The sequence below is a fragment of the Venustampulla echinocandica genome, assembly GCF_003357145.1.
Source record: "Venustampulla echinocandica strain BP 5553 chromosome Unknown scaffold_1, whole genome shotgun sequence".
In the NCBI taxonomy this organism is placed as follows: Eukaryota; Fungi; Ascomycota; class Leotiomycetes; order Helotiales; family Pleuroascaceae; genus Venustampulla; species Venustampulla echinocandica.
In genome coordinates this window covers 3,948,831-3,968,179 of record NW_022474206.1, presented here as the reverse complement: position 1 = coordinate 3,968,179, position 19,349 = coordinate 3,948,831, and the positions used below count along the sequence as shown (strand labels likewise).

Here is a 19,349-nt window from a genome sequence, read left to right as displayed (position 1 = left end):
TTAAATCCGTCTAATATAATATATCAATAAAATGGGGAACTATATTGCACCCGAGTATTATCACCGACATCTCCCTCGAACCCACGATATCCACTGCCCGCTAAATTCTCGATCCTACCGGTTTAGCAGTGGGTCAACATGGCGACCAATGATATATTATCTATGATACCCCAAGAACATCCTGGAGACCTAATGCAACCATCACGACGACAAAGGACAATGCAATAAGTCAAAGTGGTACTTTGGTACCTGTCGTGTTTCGATTATGTATTTCGATTATGTTGGTGATGGGATTGTGGAGAATTCCCATCCTGCAAGCGAAGAATGCCATGTTTTTGCGATGTGCAGCAAAAGGTTACAGTAATGCAAGAGCGACCCAAACAGCTACGTTACTACAGCGAATAAATGCCGAAGAGTAGTAGGCGAGGTAAAACGATGAAGATGTTACCCAGTGGCTATTCACTTCAATTTTGTGACTTTTTGGATGATTTTGCCTATGGACTCTTTCCTTATTTATTATCATTCTGGCTTCACTTCTGGCAGTTATCGCAGGGTACATCAACGATGCCAAAATTGATGCTATACGGGGGCATGGCCCCAGCAGAGTTCGATGAAATAGCAAGTATGTATCTAATTGCTAGCAAAGGGAACATGTCTACTAACCTCGTAACTGTCTTGCCGACAATACCAACGTCTCTAACATTACCAAGCGTACTGACAATACCAACCTAATTGATAGTACCGACACCGCCCAAACTCTCAGGGTCTTACAGTGACAATATTGTCACTGATCTAACTTTGCTACTGTAAATACAATCACACAAATATACCAACGACACTTAGCAAGTCAAGTTACCCTTGTAGCATGTTGCAAGTAAGCGTTCATCGCCTACTCGGATTTACTATCAACCTGATGTTTGTTATAGGAGCCAAAGAAGAAAATGGCGATTTATAGAACCTAGAACGATAAAGCCGGTGGCATGAAGCGACTACCGAACGATTCCCTCCCAAGTTTCCATTTTACAACAATCCTCCGCCCTGGAGGTGAGAGGCATCATCCACACCCAAGGACATGAGGTGCGAAACGACTCACAACGACAGGTTCGCACTCGGGGTGAGGTAAGCATAGCCCAAAGCGGGCTAACTAGAAACACTCTGACATTGATGGCAGGGGGGGCACAAGGCATTATATTGAAGCGCGAGGCAACGCCCACCAATCATCACCGAAAAGACGAAGTTCCAACTTCGAAACTTACGCCACCCCTTAACCTCAAAAGGGAACGGCCCGACGGCACTTATCTAGCAAACACTAAGAGAAGAAGAATAGAAACCATCGCTGGGTCGATGGGTTTGGAGAAGTCAAAAGAGGACCTAATCCTCCCGAGGGCTGGGTGAAGAGCCCAGTAACGGGAAAATTTCGGCCTCGAATTATAAACGATGATGATCCTACATTCCCGGAACGGTGCTGGGACCAATGGTGTATGAGAAGCAGAGAGGAAAGGCCACAGGCCGAGGGGTATGAATCGGGGACAGCGAGTGTGAGTGGGCCGAGTGGGTGGAGATAACGAGAAAGAGACGAACGGCCAGTAGGAGAATCGAGAGAGAGGTAATGCATAAGCGACTTATGCTCGGACTTGACTGAAAATCAAGACGGAAAAAAGTAAAGAAAAGAAGTATCGTGAGAATCTGCGATTGTGTTTAGGAGGGGAGGGGAGGAGCCGGCTTGCCGTGCCAAAGGATGAGGCCGATTTAGACTAGGACTGGGCTAAAGGCAAGACTAGAGTAGAGGAATTGGCACGCTAAAAACGGGGATCAGCAAACGGGACGTGCTGGTGCTAAGTGGATGCTGAGAGTGGGGGCCAGGTGGCCATAAATCCTCATTGCTCACACTAGGGGCCACAATTCCCATCATGTGTACATGAAAGATAAAGATAAATATTCAGCAGAACAGTGTGGTGCTTTCAATGGCCCACTTGGGGCATCCGGGCGGTTGCCACAGCTTGCTCTGGGCCCCAGGCTGCTGAGGATCCTTAGTCAGGTACTCGAGTTGAGTGGCTGCAGGAACCTGTTGGTTTGGATGCAAAAAGGGTGCAGCTGGCGCCCACCAGTGGCGCCTTGGGGGGGGGGGGGTGGTTGCGCCACAATTCTTGGTTGTATTTCCTGTTTCTGGGTTGGAGGAGGATGTCGATAGCCTTAGCATTACTCAAGTGCTACCATAAGATACAGTAGGTACCTTATGATAGCATAGAGAGCACGGTCATTTTAAGGTATCGATGCGCGTGAGCGAGCTTCAGCGGCGCCAGCATGTTCCCGGGCGGCTGGGGGGGGGCGACGATCTTGGGATTCCGAGCTACGGGAGGCTACTGGAGGCTATCGGCTACGAGTAGGCGTGCGTTGGGCGTTCAGTTACTTCAGTAAGCCGGTACAGGGCCTGTGGGCCAGATTATGATGCCCTGTTACAGCTATTGGCGGAGAAACATCTCCCCTCCACTGAGAACGTCTAGGCCTCAAGCACCCAGATGCGCCCAAGTCAGCAGTTCCAGCAGTCCACCCCCACACTGCACTGCCGCCCTCGGCAAGTGTGGGGTACGAGCACTTGCGTGTGCCTCGTTCAGGTTTGCAATCAGCACCAAGCACTGTACTCGTAGTGTCGTCGTGCATTGCCTAGGTAGTTAGTTCACTATGCTACACAACCCGCACCCCTCGCCCGGTGTCGCCCTCCTCCCCTTTCACTCATCTCATATACTCGTCCTCCTCGCGCTCGCGCTCCTCCGCTTGCCCTCTTCATCCCATTTATATAGACGGTGCGAGTGTATTCGTGCCCCTTCCAGCCAACAATCCCAAGGTCAATCCTGAATTGGACGTGGCGAGTGGCGAGGGCAACCGCCAGGGCAACACACCTCCCAGCATCCCCCACCCCCCGGGGCACCCCCAAATATTTTCCGACAAATGGGTTCCAGGCCCCCCCCCCGCACCCCCCCCCCAGCATTCTCCCCTTTCCAAGAACAACCCCAAACAAGCGATTCTCAATGTCTTTAATGCCCCTTCTGGAAGCTCAGCTTCCTATCCACGATGTAATGAAACTATCGGAAACTGGCACCATCGTTAGCCATATTGAGAACATCGAGACCCCCGCCTCCACAGGTGGTCGCCGTGAGCTGCCGCCAGGCATATCCGAGACGGAAGAAGTGAAGGAGAAGGAATGGTTCATTGGAAGCATAGACCAAGGGACGACTTCTTCCAGGTTCTTGATTTTTGATCGCCAAGGCATTCCCGTTGCCAGTCATCAGATCGAATTCGAGAACAAGTACCCCCAATCTGGGTAGGTCTACTTCTACATTCTTCATGGCTCATTGGGTGCTAATTATCCCCCCTATAGTTGGCAGGAGCACGACCCTCTCGAATTGCTCTCGTCTGTGGACGAGTGTATCGAGAAAGCTACAGAGGCCTTCCTCAAAGATGGCCATTCCAAAGACCAAATCAAGGCCATTGGGATCACCAATCAGAGGGAAACAACCATTTGTTGGGACACAAATACAGGTGAACCTCTGTATAATGCCGTTGTTTGGCCTGACACTCGGACAACTGCCATTGTCAGGGAACTCAAGCAACGTCCAGGCGCAGACGAGTTGAAAGATCTCTGTGGGCTGCCGCTGTCAACGTACCCCTCCAGCGTAAAGTTCCTCTGGCTTTACCGAAATGTGGAAGCCATCAAGAACGCATACGATGAGGGCAGGCTGTCATTTGGCACCGTCGACAGTTGGTTAATATACAAGCTGAACGGCGGGCCAGAGCGCGGCGTACATGTCACAGATACGACGAATGCTTCGCGTACAATGCTCATGAATATCCATACCTTGCAATACGACGACAAGCTCCTGGGATTTTTTGAGCTCGACAAAAATAAGATCAAGCTCCCCAAAATCATCCCTTCTTCCGACAAAGAGGCATTCGGTTCTCTCGCATATGGACCCCTCAAAGGTTTCAAGATTGCCGGCTGCCTAGGTGATCAATCCGCAGCCCTTGTCGGCCAATGCGGGTTTGCCCCTGGAGAAGCCAAAAACACATATGGGACTGGATGCTTCTTACTTTATAACGTTGGTGAAAAGCCCGTTATCTCGAAATATGGCCTTCTGGCAACTGTGGCCTACGACTTTGGGGCTGGGCGAAAGCCAATATATGCCCTCGAAGGCAGTATCGCAGTTGCCGGATCCGGTGTCAAGTTTTTGACGAAGAATATGAAATTCGCTGAGCTATCAGCTGAAGTTACGGAGCTGGCCGGGACGGTCGACGACAATGGTGGTGTGGTTTTTGTGACTGCGTTCAGTGGTTTGTTTGCACCTTACTGGATTGATGATGCAAAGGGAACACTATGTAAGTTCTACTCCCCAATACGTATGTATCCTTATCTAACATGTGACGATACAGTTGGAATCACCGCACATACGCAGCGCGGCCATATCGCCCGTGCCACTCTAGAGGCGACCTGTTTCCAAACCAAAGCTATCTTAGATGCAATGGAGAAGGACTCGGGACATAAACTTGAGAATCTAGCAGTGGACGGCGGCATGTCTAATTCTGACTTGACTATGCAAACTCAAGCGGATATTATCCAAATTACTGTCGACCGGCCGGTCATGCGAGAGACCACCGCACTCGGTGCAGCCATCGCTGCTGGGTTTGCCGTCGAAGTTTGGAAAGAATTTGACGAATTAAAGGACATAAATAAGCTAGACAGGACGATTTTCTCACCCAAGTTAGATAAGAAGAAGAGCAAGAAGATGTTTACGAAATGGGAGCAGGCCGTGCAGATGAGCAGAGGCTGGGACCTTCCAGACACCCCGGATACCGAGGAGTCGGAGAAGTAGATGGGACACAACACGACATTCATTTGAAGCGAGGAGCCGGGATATTGAGTTAATGATGGGGTTAGCGGTTTGTTTGGCATTGAGCGTTGAGCATTATTAGTTATGATTGGCAGGCGGCGACTGTCTCGACTAATGGTCATACGATGTACAGATAATATTTGACTTAGACTATATTTGGCAATTTACGTCCTGATCGTCTTAATGAACAAATGACCGCGGCTTACTTGGATTGACAAATGTATAATTTGTACAGCACAAGGCACTTCTAACAACTTTCCGCCGAGTTTTTCTGAAACCGACGAACTTCTGGAATTGCACATGAAAGCCATGGACCTTTGGATGAGATTATTACTGCTATTCCCCTGCGCACATGACGTTTCCGTGTTCTTGGCCGCCGCCCTGGGTGTTCCCCGGATTCCCATGTGAAGGCGACCAGGCCGGTTACTAAGCCAGCCACACCAATCAGCACGCAGCAACAGGATGCCTCGGCTTCCTCAAGCTTCAAAAGCAACGCAACCATCTCGGTCAAAATCCGGACACTTCTCCTTCTCAAAACCCGTCCTCACCCTCTCAAATCAAAATCAGACACTCCTCTCTTCTACAAATCTAATACCATCTATTATACTTCTTCAACCATGTCTGCAGGTGAGATACTCTTAGAAGCCTTTGGTGGATGATATTCTGACATTGGACGAAACAGCACAACGTCTTACACAGGTCTCTGGCCACATGGGTGCCTCCAAGAGCGGCAGCGCTGGTAGGGCGAAGCTTCTGCAGAAGAACCCAGACGACGTACGCTCCCCAATCACGATTTCTCTTCACCGAGGCGTGCTAACTGCTACATTATAGATCGTCGTCACAGCATGCCTGCGAACTGCGTTGACAAAGGGAGGGAAAGGCGGATTCAAAGATACCCCGGCCGCAGACCTGCTTGTCGGAGCTTTCAAATCCCTTCTCGAGAGATCCAAGATTGATCCTGCGTTGGTGGAAGATATTGCTGTGGGCTCGGTCTTGCCACCAGGAGGTGGCGCAACTGAGTTCCGTGCTGCTGCTCTTGCCGCTGGGCTCCCAGTTACGGCTGCTGTGAGGAGTTTGAACAGACAGTGCTCGTCAGGTCTGCAAGCTTGCGTGGATATCGCCAATGCGATTAGCAGCGGCATGATCGAGGTTGGTATTGGAGCTGGTGTTGAGAGTATGAGCTTGCAATACGGGTATGTATTGATCCTAACTTTGCGCAACGCAACCCGCATCGACGAAAGGCTACAGAGAAGCTAACATGATACTCTAGGCCTGGTGCTGTCACAGAATTCTCCGAACTCCTCGAATCACACCCCGAATCTGCCAACTGCAAGGTCTCTATGGGTGTCCTTTCCGAGCAGATGGCCAAGGATAGAAATGTCCCTCGTTCATTGCAGGATGCATTCGCTGCCTCCTCGTATCAAAAAGCGCTCAAGGCACAAGAGGCGGGACTCTTCGATGAGGAAATTGCGCCTCTGAAGGTCAAGTGGGAAGACCCTAAGACTGGCGATGTTAAGGAGATCACAGTTGCCAAAGATGATGGCGTTCGACCAGGCATCACTGCTGAAAGTCTCGGCAAGATCAAGCCGGCATTTGCCAAAGACGGCTCTATCCACGCTGGTAACGCAAGCCAAATTTCCGACGGCGCAGCAGCCGTGCTTCTCATGAAGCGCTCTACAGCTGAGAAGCTAGGCCAGCAGATCCTGGGTAAATACGTTGCCGCATCCGTGGCTGGCGTTGCTCCTCTGCTTATGGGTGTTGGACCTTGGGCAGCAATCCCCAAGGTGTTTGAGAAGACAGGCATCAACAAGGATGATGTGGATATTTTCGAGATCAACGAGGCGTTTGCCAGCCAGTGTGTCTGGTGCGCGAACGAGCTGGGCCTGGATCCTAAGAAGATCAACCCCAAGGGTGGAGCGATTGCCTTTGGACATCCTTTGGGATGCACGGGCGCTCGACAGGTCAGCACACTATTGTACGAGTTAAGGAGAAGAGGGGAGAAGGTCGGCGTGACGAGCATGTGCGTAGGGACAGGAATGGGCATGGCTGCCGTGTGGGTGGCGGAATAGGGGCAAAACGGGTTGACGAAGCTTGAACTTGAATGCGGGGCATTTGTGATGATTTGATATATGATGTATAAGTATACCTAGCACGAAGTATGGCTATAGACTATCCGCAGAGACTGGATTGGGCGGAAATATCATTCATTTCATAAAGTGGTCTGAAGACGTCATCGCAATCCGTCCCGTGATCGCCCGTCAGGAGTAAGCCCAAGGCATTTGAACTCCTTTTACGTGGATCCGTTGCGCTCTCGCTCATATTTTAGCCTGCGGGGAGGGCTGCGTATAGGTACTCTATTCAGCTGGGTAGGCAGGCTTGGCGGAGTGTATAGGCAGATCTAGTTGCGGGAGTTCCGAGGGAGCGTGAGTGAGTATCGAAGATATATATAGAATTATCCATATTCGAGGAGCATGAAGGGTGGTTGCACCAATATTAAAGACTTCTAGAAGGCCACTGCAAATGCAAATGCAGCTGTAAATGCAGCGGTAACTCGAACCGTAACTGTAGGTAACTTCTCCGTAAGTGCAACAATGTGACTCTTCTGTGTTATCGGAGCCCCTTATCGCCTAGCTGGGCACTAGCGCCGCTGCAGCAACCCCTCCACTGTTCGACTCTCCACTCCTCCACGACGACTCCCTGGACACCTTGAGGATACGAATACCCTCATCCCTCATCCCTCCGTCTCCCATCTACCATCTGCGTATCGATCACTTACAAGTCCCATCGTGTTCCGGCTTCTATTTCCTCAAAAGTAAGATCATCACTCTACCACCGCGTCGCCTTTGTTATCGCGCCGGAAAAGTCCAGCCGCCCCCAGTCGCAGCGGGTCCTACTCCGTAGTCGATTACGTGGGGACGTGCCAACAAGGCAGCGCTACACGCAAGGCAAAAGCCCAGGACGAAACGAATCGTTTGCGAACCTTGTTGGCTGCTCATAGGCATAGGCATAGGCACCCAAGAGCATAGCGAGTTCACACAGTAGGCCATCTCATCTTTCCTCAAAGTTCTGAAGTTCAAGCTCGTTCAAGTTCCAGTGCGAGTCCACCTTTATCTAGTCTGCATCAGCCTGCTCATCTTGCCCCGTCGACCGCCATCGTCCTTTCATGATATGACATGATCCCGCAAGGCTAACCCGACTATGGAAACGCCCAGCGAGCTTTCCCTTCCAACCTCCACAAACCCAAACCAAAGAAGTACTCCAGGGCCTCGAGCTACGTCCCACTCGACGGTGCTGCGTTTCCCTACACCCGCCACAGACCACCGAGTATCGACTTGGGTCGACAGTATCACAGCAGCCAATATGTCTGCTCGCAGCGAAGACGGCAGCACCCTGGGTGAATCTGCCTACGAGTTTATCGACACGGACACCGAGAGCCGCGATGATAATGCCACAGAATCTATTGCCTCCACAGACTTCGCTCGTCCAGACGATGTTGCTAGTCTTGCGGACACAGAGCGCAGCGGAGAGGAGAGTGGGGACGATGAAACATCAGATGCACCTATTCCAGACTTTCCAAGCTTCGACCAGGCTGTCGAGCAAGCTTTCGATACTCCCACAATAGGACGCAGCGCTGCTGCCTTCATCGAGGAAAGCGAGCGGCCTCTAGTACAGTCTATCGAGTTCGAGGAGCCGTTCAGCCTCGGCGCTGAGAATGTTTCGGTCAAACACACTGTTGCCGACTTCAACGAGGCAAAGACAACTAGAATAGCGGCAGACATGAAGCTCGAGAACCCGCCGAAACGTTTAGTCGTAACGATCCGCCAAACTATGACCAAGCAGGGACTTTTCACACGGGATCCTCTTCGAATACTCTACGTTGGCAGTCACTCAGCTAAGCAAGATATCATCCACAAGCTAGCGAGCTCAGTTACGGCTTCTACAGAGGGTGATAAGCGTGCACAGCACCTTCGTTATTCAGCCTCTCAACTGTACAATGTTGTTCCTGTCTCTGCTTTTGGCTCTGAGCGTACCCCGGAGATCGAACTAATGCACTCATCCGGATATCAAATCAAGGTCGAGGATTGTGTTTCTGCCCAGACGTTGAAATTCGAGGATTCTCCCGAGAAGCCTGATGTCATCAAACTGACGTTAGAGGACAACTTCTCTTATCACTCTGTTCCTGAGGGTCAAGGATTTACTGTTGAGCCACACTGGGAATTACCTCACATTGCGGTCTTCTACTGCTCGGATAGCGACGGCGTTGACGCCACTCGGACGAGATTAGTAGCAAGAAAGTTCATGAGCCGCCACTTTATCCCTTCTGTTGTCATATCACACAAGCAGTTGTTCAAGCGGGCCCAATGTATGTCGCTGGACCAACATTCTATCCATATGTGCTTGGAGTCACGAGATACGAGTGGCAGAGGAAATGTCATCCATCAACGGCTTCCTATCGACCTCGCTTCGTTCTTGAATATCGATGCGAGGCAGATGAACAGAAATCTTGCATACCTCACTGGACTACACGAGCCTCTGGAAGAGTCTCAAGTTACAGTTTCTCCTACAAAGAAACAGACTGAGCCCGTTGACCAACCCGACCTTGAGAAGACATCCTTCAGCATCAGCGATAGTGTCAGTTTTATTCGCCATCGAAATGGTGCTGAATGGCGAGCGCTTATGCCGGTTGGACTGCTGCTTCTGAGTGTTTTTGCTGCAGTCTTGACAGGCGTTCCAAGCTACCGGTTCTCGAGCAAGCCTGCCATCTCAATCAACAGTAAGACCATGTCAACCATTCCTATTTCTTCCACCAAGCCCCTCACCGAGCCTGCACTTGTGCAGAGTATCACGTCGGCCAGTTCAGTCCCCGTCAGCACTGCTACACGTACAGTGACCGTCACCCAAGCACATTCATCAGCGCCCAATAGTCTCTCTGTTTTTTCTTCGATGGAAGTTGCAAAAGCATCTCAGAAATTTCAGGATCAACCCAAGTCTACTAACAAGTCCGTCTGCTCTGCCCAAGTTCTTGGAGATAGAGAGATACTTATCCGCATCCCCTCCGCTACGAAACTAAGCTGGTTAATCAAGGAAGCTATGTCTGTTAATATCACAAGAGGTAATGAAATCGTTGACACTGAGCGTGCCTACAGCTCTGATGACGGTATTGTGCTACTTCTGTCTAAGAAGGAGGCCTACGGGGTGATGAATGTTTCTATTATTACCACCAAGAAGCCGAGAGTCAATGAAACATTCCAACTAGATTTTGGCACGCCCTCCTCTAAACTATGGCAACCCTTCATAGACAATATGCCTTCCTGGTTCTCGGACGAATTCATGCATCCGCCCTCCATTTCGGAGATACGGTCCACAACTGAAAAGGTCCTCGAGAATGCGCGAATTCAATCGCAATCTACACTGAATCGAATGGAAGATGCTAGGAAAGTTGCCATTGAACAAATAACTTCAGCTACTGAAAGCATCACCGACCTAGGCAAAGCCATGTCTCTTGAAGTTGCCAAACGGAGCGCTATCTTTTCGAAGGAAATCAGTATTCAAGTTGCAGAGGCTGAAGCCAGGCTGACGAAAACAATGAAGGATACCCTTCAAGAGCCGGTAAGCGAGGGGTTATTCAAAGCTCAGGTCCAGTCAAGGCTTCTTTGGCTCAAGATGCAAGGCAACGAGGACGAGTATAAAAAATATGAGAAAGCTGCTATGGAGGCGGCACACCAGAGGGCAGAGAGATCAAAGATGGCAAGCGCAAATGGGAAGTGTAAGAAAGATAGGAAGAAGGGCCAGGAGGTGAGATGTGCAGAGAAGAAAGCCGGTAGTTGCAGAGCCAACAGGGCTGCGAGGAAGGAAACGAGGGCAGCGAAGAAATTAGCCAAGAACAAGAAGCCTTAAGCGGCGCATGTATGTTCTTTGTTTTTATCTTTGGGGGATTTCATTGTTTTGATTTGGAGTTTGCGAGTTGATTTTATTGAGATTGGTAAGGCTGGGCTGGGAGGGGGTTGGTATACACCCAGCAAATCACTGGTATGGGACTATTATGACTGGGGGAGATATTCATGGCAATGAATTACTGCTGGTGTATTGGGGTTTTATAGTCTACTCACTTACTTCAACATGATTTTATCGGGAAGCGCGTGGTAGAATTACTATGCGGGAGTTGCAATCGATTTTCATTGTATTAGATGTAAAGGGGTAACCTTATAATGCAAACATCAAGTGGCGAAGCTCTAGAAGCCTTCAAACCCTGGTTGGCTTCACTTCCGTATTACTTTTGTTACCCACTAGACGTAGATCTCGATATTGAACATGAAAACTGGGAAAAGTGAATTTTTGAGTCCTTCATCAAGTTCGTAACTCCGTATTATTAGGGGGCTGTGAGGGGTAATTCAGGGGGTGAGCGATAGTCCCCCCCACTAGCGTTAATCGGCTCGCTTAGCTGGTAACGTCCACAGAGACCCAAAACAACAAATGAGGGACGTCGTGTTTTGCCTTCCGCAGCTTTTGGTTGACGCATTTGACAACTCACATTCACGCCACCTTCTGCAACATATTATACTTGCTCGTTCGTATCCCCCACCTTTACCAACTTAAGTGTTTGGGATATCTTGCGCTTTTGCTAAAGGGAAGAACAGGATAGAACCGCAAAGATGAGCAGCGATCCCACTACAGGCACCAGCGCGAGCTCGGAGCCCAAGCTTGAGCCCAAGGAGACGGAGCTTGCTACCAACCCGGCCCAAAAAGATGGCGAGAAGGAGGGAGAGAGCGCGGTATGTGGGATCTTTTGCGTTTTGATAAGGAGCTTGGCTTGGGTTTGAAGATAATGAGGGGTCAACTGGGGTTTTGAGGAGTGGTTTAACGGCACCCTTTGCTGATGACGGTGCGCTATATAGAGCGTAACAGAGACGGCCACAGAAGCTGTGACTTCCGCCGCTACCACTGCTGCTACCACTGCCGCTTCCACTGCTAGCACCGCTGCCTCGGCTGCTACCGCGACAGCCTCCGGCGTCGCCGACAATGTCTTTGCCATGTTTGGAGGTGGCGCCAAGAAGGAGAAGAAGGACGAGGAGGACCGTGGTGATAACTCTGGAAGCGCAAAGGCACAGAAGGCTGCCGCTGCTGAGGAGAACCCAGAGGTATGTCTACGTGGATCCTCTAACTCTCAAGGAGAGTTAGAGAAATATTAAGGGCCATATTCACTAACGTAACTGGGCGTTTAGGACGAAGTACCTGAATCTGAGGATGTCCACTTTGAACCCGTCATCCGCCTTACTGAGAAAGTCGAAGTCAAGACCAACGAGGAGCTTGAGGACCAACTCTTTAAGATGCGCGCCAAGCTATTCAAGTTCGACAAGGCAAACAATGAGTGGAAGGAGCGTGGTACTGGTGATGTCAGACTTTTGAAGCACAAGGAAAACCAGAAGACAAGATTGGTTATGCGAAGAGATAAGACGCTCAAGGTCTGCGCCAACCACTACAGTATGTTTCTCTCTATATAAATGGGGCTATATAGAGGGTGGAGCTAATGCTTAATAGTCGTCCCGGAAATGAAGCTCTCTCCCAATGTCGGATCCGATAGGAGTTGGGTTTGGAATGCCGCTGCTGATGTCAGCGAGGGAGAACCAGAGGCCCAAACTCTTGCTATTCGATTTGCCAACACTGATAGTAGGTTCTTCTCTTAAGATATTGTTTCTGGGTAACTAACACTAGCTATAGACGCGAACCTTTTCAAGGAGGCATTTATCAAGGCCCAACAGGACAATGAAGCCCTTTTCGCCAAAGCTTAAATGGCTCCGTCCGTCCCTCACTCAGCGAGAGCTCGAATGCATTCCAACGTCTTGTTGAGCCCGCCGCATCAGTCACGAAAGTCATGAACATCTCTGCACGAACAACCCCCTCGTCCCCATTACCCCAATTCCCCCTCATTCGCGCATAGCAGGAGCACGCCTTCCGCAGAAGCCGCACTTCTTTGTAAACAGCCCTCGATTTTTGTGCCTTGGCAAACCTGCGGCCTTGGTCTCACGTCCCCCTCATGCATATGGAAAGTCATAGATTCGATGACGGTGATGGATTGGAAGCGATGCTTTGAAATCAGATTGTTCTCTGGTTTTAGGGGTTGTCCAAAGCCTAAGCTAGTAGTTAGAATAAATACCAGACCTTCATTGACCCCGTTGTTTAATGTCTTGTGAAATATATAGAAGTAGCTTGAAGTGTCATGTTTAGGATCTTGGTTCGAGTAGTACTCGTTGGCCTGAGGCTGCCACCCAATCTCTCACTAGCAGATCCAGTCAAGTTGCCTCAGGCCGTAAGTAGTCTTCCGTAAGGCGCCGGCACACCACACGCCAGGTGCACGGGCCCTGACAGGAGCTCAATTCTGTTGCAGCTCCCACAACCCCACACTCTATAATTGTCGCGACTCCAAACTTTAACGTCTCCAAAGTCGCGTCACCGGCCTATACACTTTAGCTCCCCCTCTACGAACTGCAATTGCTCTCGCGCAATCGTTGTAAACCGCCATCATGGTTGCGGATGTGAGTTATCCTTTGCGCCTTTATTGCCGGCCTTTTGAGCTACCGCGAATGACCCCGACTTGGGAGACGAGGAGCAGAACTGACGTCCACCCCTACAGATCAAGCGGACGGTGAAACTAGTCACCCAGCAGCGGAACATGTAAGTCTAGCAGGCTACTTGTGCGATCTTCAACAAAGAGTCTACGTGTTAATAGATGTATTGGAAAGTGACAAGCCGTCCGATATGGAGGGATTCCCAATGAAGCGCTGGAACATTGAGATCCTCCTTCTTGATGAAGCTGGCAACGAGCGCCCGGCAACCTGCTTCACCAAGGCCGTTTACAACCTCCACCCCTCGTTTGCGAACCCTGTTCAAAGTACGTATCCGTCCAGTTTCACATAGCGCAAAGGGATGTGGGAAACAGGACAAAGAGACACTGGCTAATGGGTGTGGGAATGAATAGCTTTCCATGAACCCCCCTTTCGCTGCGAGAATGAAGGATGGGGCGAATTCGATATGACCATTGACCTCTACAGCACCGAGAAGGGCGGCAAGAATACTGTTATGCACGATCTTAACTTCGCCAATGAACAGTATGAGTCTAAGCATGTTGTTACCTTCAAGAACGCCTCTGCTGCTCTTGTCAACATCCTGCGCGAGAGTGGTCCGGTTCCAGGTGATGAGAATGGTGCTCGGAAGAAGGACGAGAAGAAGCGCAAGCGGGCCCCGGGCACTGTTGATATGGAGAAGTTGGCAGACGGATTGGTTAAGCTCGGAGAGGATGATCTCCTACATGTCGTGCAGATGATTCATGACAACAAGAGTGATGATACCTATACGAAGAATGATATCGAGCGTAGGTTATCCTTTCCCCCCTCTCTTCCTTTTACTGTCTTCCCCCCAGCTAGGAGCTCGGAACAAAGGGTTACAAGTAGGGCAAATGGCTAATCCTTGTGCGTCGTACAGAGGGCGAGTTTCACGTCGATCTCTACACCCTTCCAGAGTCGCTGGTCAAGATGCTGTGGGACTTCGTCTCTTCTGCACGAGGAGCTTGATCCTATTTCTTTTCTGGTAAGTATCCTAGGAGCATACACTTTAGCATGCGATTACCTAATAGTAATATAACTAACCATAACTAGAAAATCCATCGTGGTGCCTGAATCCTTACACCTAGACGGATGTACGAATAAGCCATCTTGATGTGATCGGGGCATCATTTCTCTTTCCCTAGCTGTATTTAGCTTTTTGCTTTGTGAAATGCTCAAAATCATGTTGGAGGGTTTCCTCCCGCGTGCCGGCGTTCTTTCCAATGGATGGATCACTGCGTGCACTGGGCACATAGCGCGGCGAGAGTGGGCATATTACTTTGCACGGCATGGGCATAACACTTCGCGTTTGATTTATTGCGTTTCAATCTGGCTTTCTTTTCCTCTGGACGGCTGCGTCGGCGTGCACGGATGGGTTCATCTTGATGGCATGGAGTGGGTTATTTGCTATGTCATTACGGCGGTGTTTGCAGGTAGCTTAAGAAACCGGCCGGGTCTTGCAAAGCAAATGAAAACAAATTCACATCATCTTTTACAGTTTTTGGCATTGTGCTCTGCCTGTAGGATTGATGGTTGACTTATGGCCATGGCTGGCATGTATTTGGCCTCATTATCAACATTTGGGTATAGTGGCTAGGAAATATGGAAATTTCGTGATTAGAATTAGAAGGGGAATCGTCGTATTATTGGCAGTGAAGACTAAGAGACGCTTAAACGGCTCTAGTTACTTATTTAGGTTATGGATTGGGAAAGTTCGAGTTGACAAAACCAAATTTGAATTCAAAACACGTTACTCTATAGTGTGGGTATCTCAAGAAAACACAATACAGCCCATTTGCAACGCCCAATGCCTTTCCTGTTTTGAACGCCATATCCATGCCACTCACCATCCACTATTGATCATTCCTCATCCCCAAAGCTCAATTTGATCTTTTTACCCTTCTTCGCTGACTTCCCTTTTATCGTGGGCTTCTTCTTCCCAGCAGCTTCTGATTCTGCTGCTTTCAGTGCCTTAGTTTTGGTAGACGGGCCCCTTTCTTTATTCCTAGATTGGTCCTCATCATCCTCTTCCGCTTCCTCAGATACGCCGACAATCTTCCCTAGCTTCCGTTTCTTACTTGCTCCTATGGATGCAACTTTTACTTTTTCTCCATCCTTCAGCCCTTGTGCTGCGCCATCCTCTACTCCCTTGTCATCTTTCCCAGTATTCTTGTCATCCTCATCCTCATCCCCATCCGCTTTGGATTCCCGCTCCTCCCACTCTGCCTTGGTCAATGTCTCTCCAGTGCGTTCATCGAAGTACACCGGGTCATCTTCCGCCTCTTCATCAGCGGTACGCGCTTTCTTCGGCCTGGCGATGTGGAATTCCTGGCGCCCGTCGGAAGTGCTGTTCGCGGCTTGTAGGCGCGCGAGGAAGGGAGGGAGAGAGTTGTCGTAAGAGAGGTTCTTGGCATTGATTTTTGACATGGTGGCTATTTTGAGGTAGATTTGGATTTGCAATCAACAACTGAGTTACATAGGTATGTTGCAGATGAGGGGGTAGCGCCGTGGAGAAATTGTGAGACTTTGTATCTTTCTAGATGATCGGGATGTATGACATCGCATAAGAGGCTTGCAGCGAGGACCCGGGCGCTATCATACTATGACACTATGGCCCAAGGGATAACCTCTGCAGCACAGGCTGATGTTGGTACCGTTTGCTCTGAATGCCTACTTTGTAGGCGAAAAGCACCAAAGTCAAGCAAAAGGTCAAGCCCTCAATCGATGACGGAAAAAGGAGACAATGCCTCTAATGCTGATTGGCCAAGACGGCAGTTTTATATTTTTTTTATATTGTGGAGCGCGGATAGGGGGTGACAATGCGAACAACTTTATTCCGTATGACCTCAATCAATAATAGCTTGGATCTATCAATACCCGGCAGGTTCCTCACAGCGCCTAAGGAGTAAGCCCTTAGCAAAGCAATGCGCAATTCAACGCAACACTCTCGCAATTAACAATTAATCCATACGCAAAGTACTACTCTATCATAAACATAAACCCCTTCTCCTCCTCTCCATCGAACCGGCTCTAGATTTGCAGCCTCCTTGCCACCACGCCAAGCGCCCCAGGGATTGCGGACCCAGCAGCACTGTAATTGGCACCAATAGGCTTAGCCGAGATTCTTGCCTCGCTCGCTGCTCTGTTCGAGCCTGCGAGCCAAGTCTAAACCTCCCTATCGTGAAGGCAATTTGGCAAACGACCTCTGGCCACAATACTCCCCCGTGGTCCCCCAGGGCATCAATATCGACATCTTCATCCCCAAACCAGCGCGATTATACGGCCCCCGCCGTCCCATTGAATGCCATAGTCTGTCGAGCGCCCGTCTGCTACGTCGCTGTGCTGAAGACGAGAAATACTCTCTCTGACGCGTCATTGCAGAGCACTTCTTTCCTCGAGGACTCCTCGTCCAGCCACTCGTTACCTTTATTGTCAGATCTGCACATCGGCTTGCGACGGGTTGCGTCTACGTCTCGGTCTCCTTCGATTCACTCCTACCGTTCTGAATACATATTGTAATTACTCCTCCGCCTATCGATCGCCCCTGGGTCTTCCCCGGTCTTGATCGCACCCCCCCGACCAACATCCCATCAATGGGGTTCATACAGAGAGTCCTGAGGCGGGTGCCTTCGCCGCTGGCCCCTACGATGGACGACACTAAAACCAGAACGAAGGGCACTTCAAGATTGGCGTTCTTCCGGCGGCCACTCAGATTAAAGGGCAATTCGAGCATTTCCATACCTCTTGGCGTTGTGCTACTATTCCCATGCATCGTTGTTCTGTTGATACTGGTGCTTTTTGTTCGACATCCTAGATCAGGAGTCGGCATATTAATGCCTGCTGGAGCACCACCAGCTATAAGGTTCGTGATTTCTCGCGAGGGTCGAGTACGGGGTCGAGCCGAGCTAATGTGTGTGGCTTCTAGAAAAATTAGTGAGAAGCATGACAAGGTCTTCGTGACGGGCTGCCAGGAACCCGATACTTCGCAGCCGCGGGCGAACGCTGCGTTTGTGGTGTTGGCTAGGAATAAGGAATTAGACGGGGTTATACAATCGATCAAATCCATCGAGCGACACTTCAATAGGTGGTATCACTACCCCTATGTATTTTTGAACGATGGCGACTTCAATCAAACTTTCAAGGACGTAGTCGCAAACCACACGAGTGGCACTGTGGAGTATGGGAAGATCGACCCCGGCCATTGGGGATTCCCTGATTGGATCGACCCAAAGGTTGCTAAGGAGGGAATCGCAAAGCAAGGAGATGCTGCTATCATGTATGGTGGCATGGAGAGTTACCACTCCATGTGCAGATTCTACTCTGGGTAGGTACAGTTCTTAAGTGCGAGCGATAAACGCTGACATTTTTAGATTTTTCTACAACCATGAACTCTTGGCGAAATATGAATGGTACTGGCGCCTGGAGCCAGAGATTAGCTATTTCTGCGACATTACATAGTACGTACTCTTCTGACTCTATACAGTCCATGAAATAAGCTAACACGATTCCAGCGATCCGTTCCTCAAGATGATTGAATCAAACAAAACATACGGCTTCACAATCGCAGTCAAGGAATTGAAGGAGACAGTCCCGAATATTTTCCGATACGCGTCTGCATACAAGAGGGTCAACAATATCACCTCCCAGGGCCTTTGGGAAATGTTCGTCGAACCTGCGCCCGAGGAGCCGAAGGAGCTCCCAGAAGACCACCCCAACTACAAGGCGCCTCTGCCAGAAGAAATCTTGCGGGGCGATCCTTCCCGCGCTTCTCTACCTAACATTGATCCTGAAACCATGGAGGGCGAGAAGTATAACATGTGTCATTTCTGGTCGAACTTTGAAATTGCTAGACTTAGCTGGTTCAGGAGTAAGGAATATCAAGATTTCTTCGAAATGATGGATCGTAGTGGAGGGTTTTGGATGGAGCGCGTAAGTAGCTATATGTCCACGACATTATACCGTATGCTAATGACTACAGTGGGGTGATGCGCCTATCCACTCTCTCGCAGCTGGTGCTCTCCTTGCACCCCGAGATATCCATTACTTCCGCGATTTTGGGTACCGGCATACCACGATCCAGCATTGTCCAGCAAATGCTCCAGCGCGACAAATGCCGCGGATTCCATACCTCGAAATGACAACATTGGACGAGAAAAAACGAAGAGAAGAAGACGAGTACTGGGAGTCGTGGGATCCCGTCAAAGAAAATGGCGTTGGGTGCCGATGCAGATGTGACACCGATATTGTGGACGTGGAGGGGAAGCAAGGCTCCTGTCTAGCGGAATGGGTTGATGTGGCTGGTGGGTGGGCGAGTGCTTGATATATAATTGCAGCAGCATGGGTTTCTTGACTTGAAACCCCGGTGAAATGACCGTATCCTCTCGTCATGAAGGTGTTGGCGTTGTTGAGGTTGATGCCAGGCTTCAGGCATCCCGTTAGTGCCTGGGACGATAGGTTGCTTATACATGAGGAAGGGAGGAGGGGAATGAGTATATTTCCCCGTGCTTTGTATTAAGGATTCACGGTTGTGTTGCATTGTGGCGTTTGTTGGGCTGGCAGGCTCGTACTCTACTAGTCTATATCAATGTGAAAATACGCTTAAATATTAGTATTCCTGTTGTTCCTTCGCTGTTGTGGTCGTATGTGGTCGCAAGAGTGTCCAAATCTAGAATCTACACTGCCTTGCTACTCGTGGCTTGAGGTTCAGAGGTGGTTAGTCGGTGGAGAGGGTAAGTGGTGTCCATATAGGGGCGCGAGTATATTAGTGAAATTTTATTGATTTGCCTCGGTAGGTTGACCGAGTCCGCTAGATGCTTTTGATGCTTTTGATGCTTTTGATGCTTTTGATGCTTTTGATGCTTTT

General features: G+C 49.8%; 7 protein-coding genes across 7 annotated transcripts; 6 read left to right on the top strand and 1 right to left on the bottom strand.

The window, feature by feature from the left end:
* Nucleotides 1-3,029: 3,029 nt before the first annotated feature.
* BP5553_03837 (putative glycerol kinase (ATP:glycerol 3-phosphotransferase)) lies at nt 3,030-4,868 on the top strand (the record flags this gene model as incomplete). The annotated part of the gene is made up of 3 exons (XM_032012460.1): nt 3,030-3,322; nt 3,380-4,374; nt 4,429-4,868. The coding sequence occupies 3 exons, from the start codon at nt 3,030-3,032 to the stop codon at nt 4,866-4,868; spliced, it is 1,728 nt and encodes a 575-aa protein (XP_031872153.1).
* Nucleotides 4,869-5,503: 635 nt separating this feature from the next.
* Nucleotides 5,504-6,955, top strand: BP5553_03836 (putative Acetyl-CoA acyltransferase; the record flags this gene model as incomplete). The annotated part of the gene is made up of 4 exons (XM_032012459.1): nt 5,504-5,513; nt 5,569-5,660; nt 5,718-6,079; nt 6,157-6,955. The coding sequence occupies 4 exons, from the start codon at nt 5,504-5,506 to the stop codon at nt 6,953-6,955; spliced, it is 1,263 nt and encodes a 420-aa protein (XP_031872152.1).
* A 1,291-nt stretch (nt 6,956-8,246) lies between these two features.
* On the top strand, nt 8,247-10,784 carry BP5553_03835 (Uncharacterized protein; the record flags this gene model as incomplete). Its single annotated transcript, XM_032012458.1, has 1 exon — nt 8,247-10,784. One exon carries the CDS (start codon nt 8,247-8,249, stop codon nt 10,782-10,784), a length of 2,538 nt encoding a protein of 845 aa, XP_031872151.1.
* Nucleotides 10,785-11,539: 755 nt separating this feature from the next.
* BP5553_03834 (PH protein) lies at nt 11,540-12,676 on the top strand (the record flags this gene model as incomplete). The annotated part of the gene is made up of 5 exons (XM_032012457.1): nt 11,540-11,659; nt 11,783-12,025; nt 12,110-12,368; nt 12,426-12,554; nt 12,606-12,676. The coding sequence occupies 5 exons, from the start codon at nt 11,540-11,542 to the stop codon at nt 12,674-12,676; spliced, it is 822 nt and encodes a 273-aa protein (XP_031872150.1).
* Nucleotides 12,677-13,408: 732 nt separating this feature from the next.
* On the top strand, nt 13,409-14,455 carry BP5553_03833 (uncharacterized protein; the record flags this gene model as incomplete). Its single annotated transcript, XM_032012456.1, has 5 exons — nt 13,409-13,420; nt 13,519-13,559; nt 13,628-13,776; nt 13,864-14,256; nt 14,367-14,455. The coding sequence occupies 5 exons, from the start codon at nt 13,409-13,411 to the stop codon at nt 14,453-14,455; spliced, it is 684 nt and encodes a 227-aa protein (XP_031872149.1).
* Nucleotides 14,456-15,346: 891 nt separating this feature from the next.
* Nucleotides 15,347-15,913, bottom strand: BP5553_03832 (uncharacterized protein; the record flags this gene model as incomplete). The annotated part of the gene is made up of 1 exon (XM_032012455.1): nt 15,347-15,913. One exon carries the CDS (start codon nt 15,911-15,913, stop codon nt 15,347-15,349), a length of 567 nt encoding a protein of 188 aa, XP_031872148.1.
* Nucleotides 15,914-17,319: 1,406 nt separating this feature from the next.
* BP5553_03831 (Glycosyltransferase family 15 protein) lies at nt 17,320-18,806 on the top strand (the record flags this gene model as incomplete). The annotated part of the gene is made up of 5 exons (XM_032012454.1): nt 17,320-17,348; nt 17,412-17,810; nt 17,857-17,943; nt 17,998-18,415; nt 18,465-18,806. 5 exons carry the CDS (start codon nt 17,320-17,322, stop codon nt 18,804-18,806), a joined length of 1,275 nt encoding a protein of 424 aa, XP_031872147.1.
* Nucleotides 18,807-19,349: the final 543 nt, after the last annotated feature.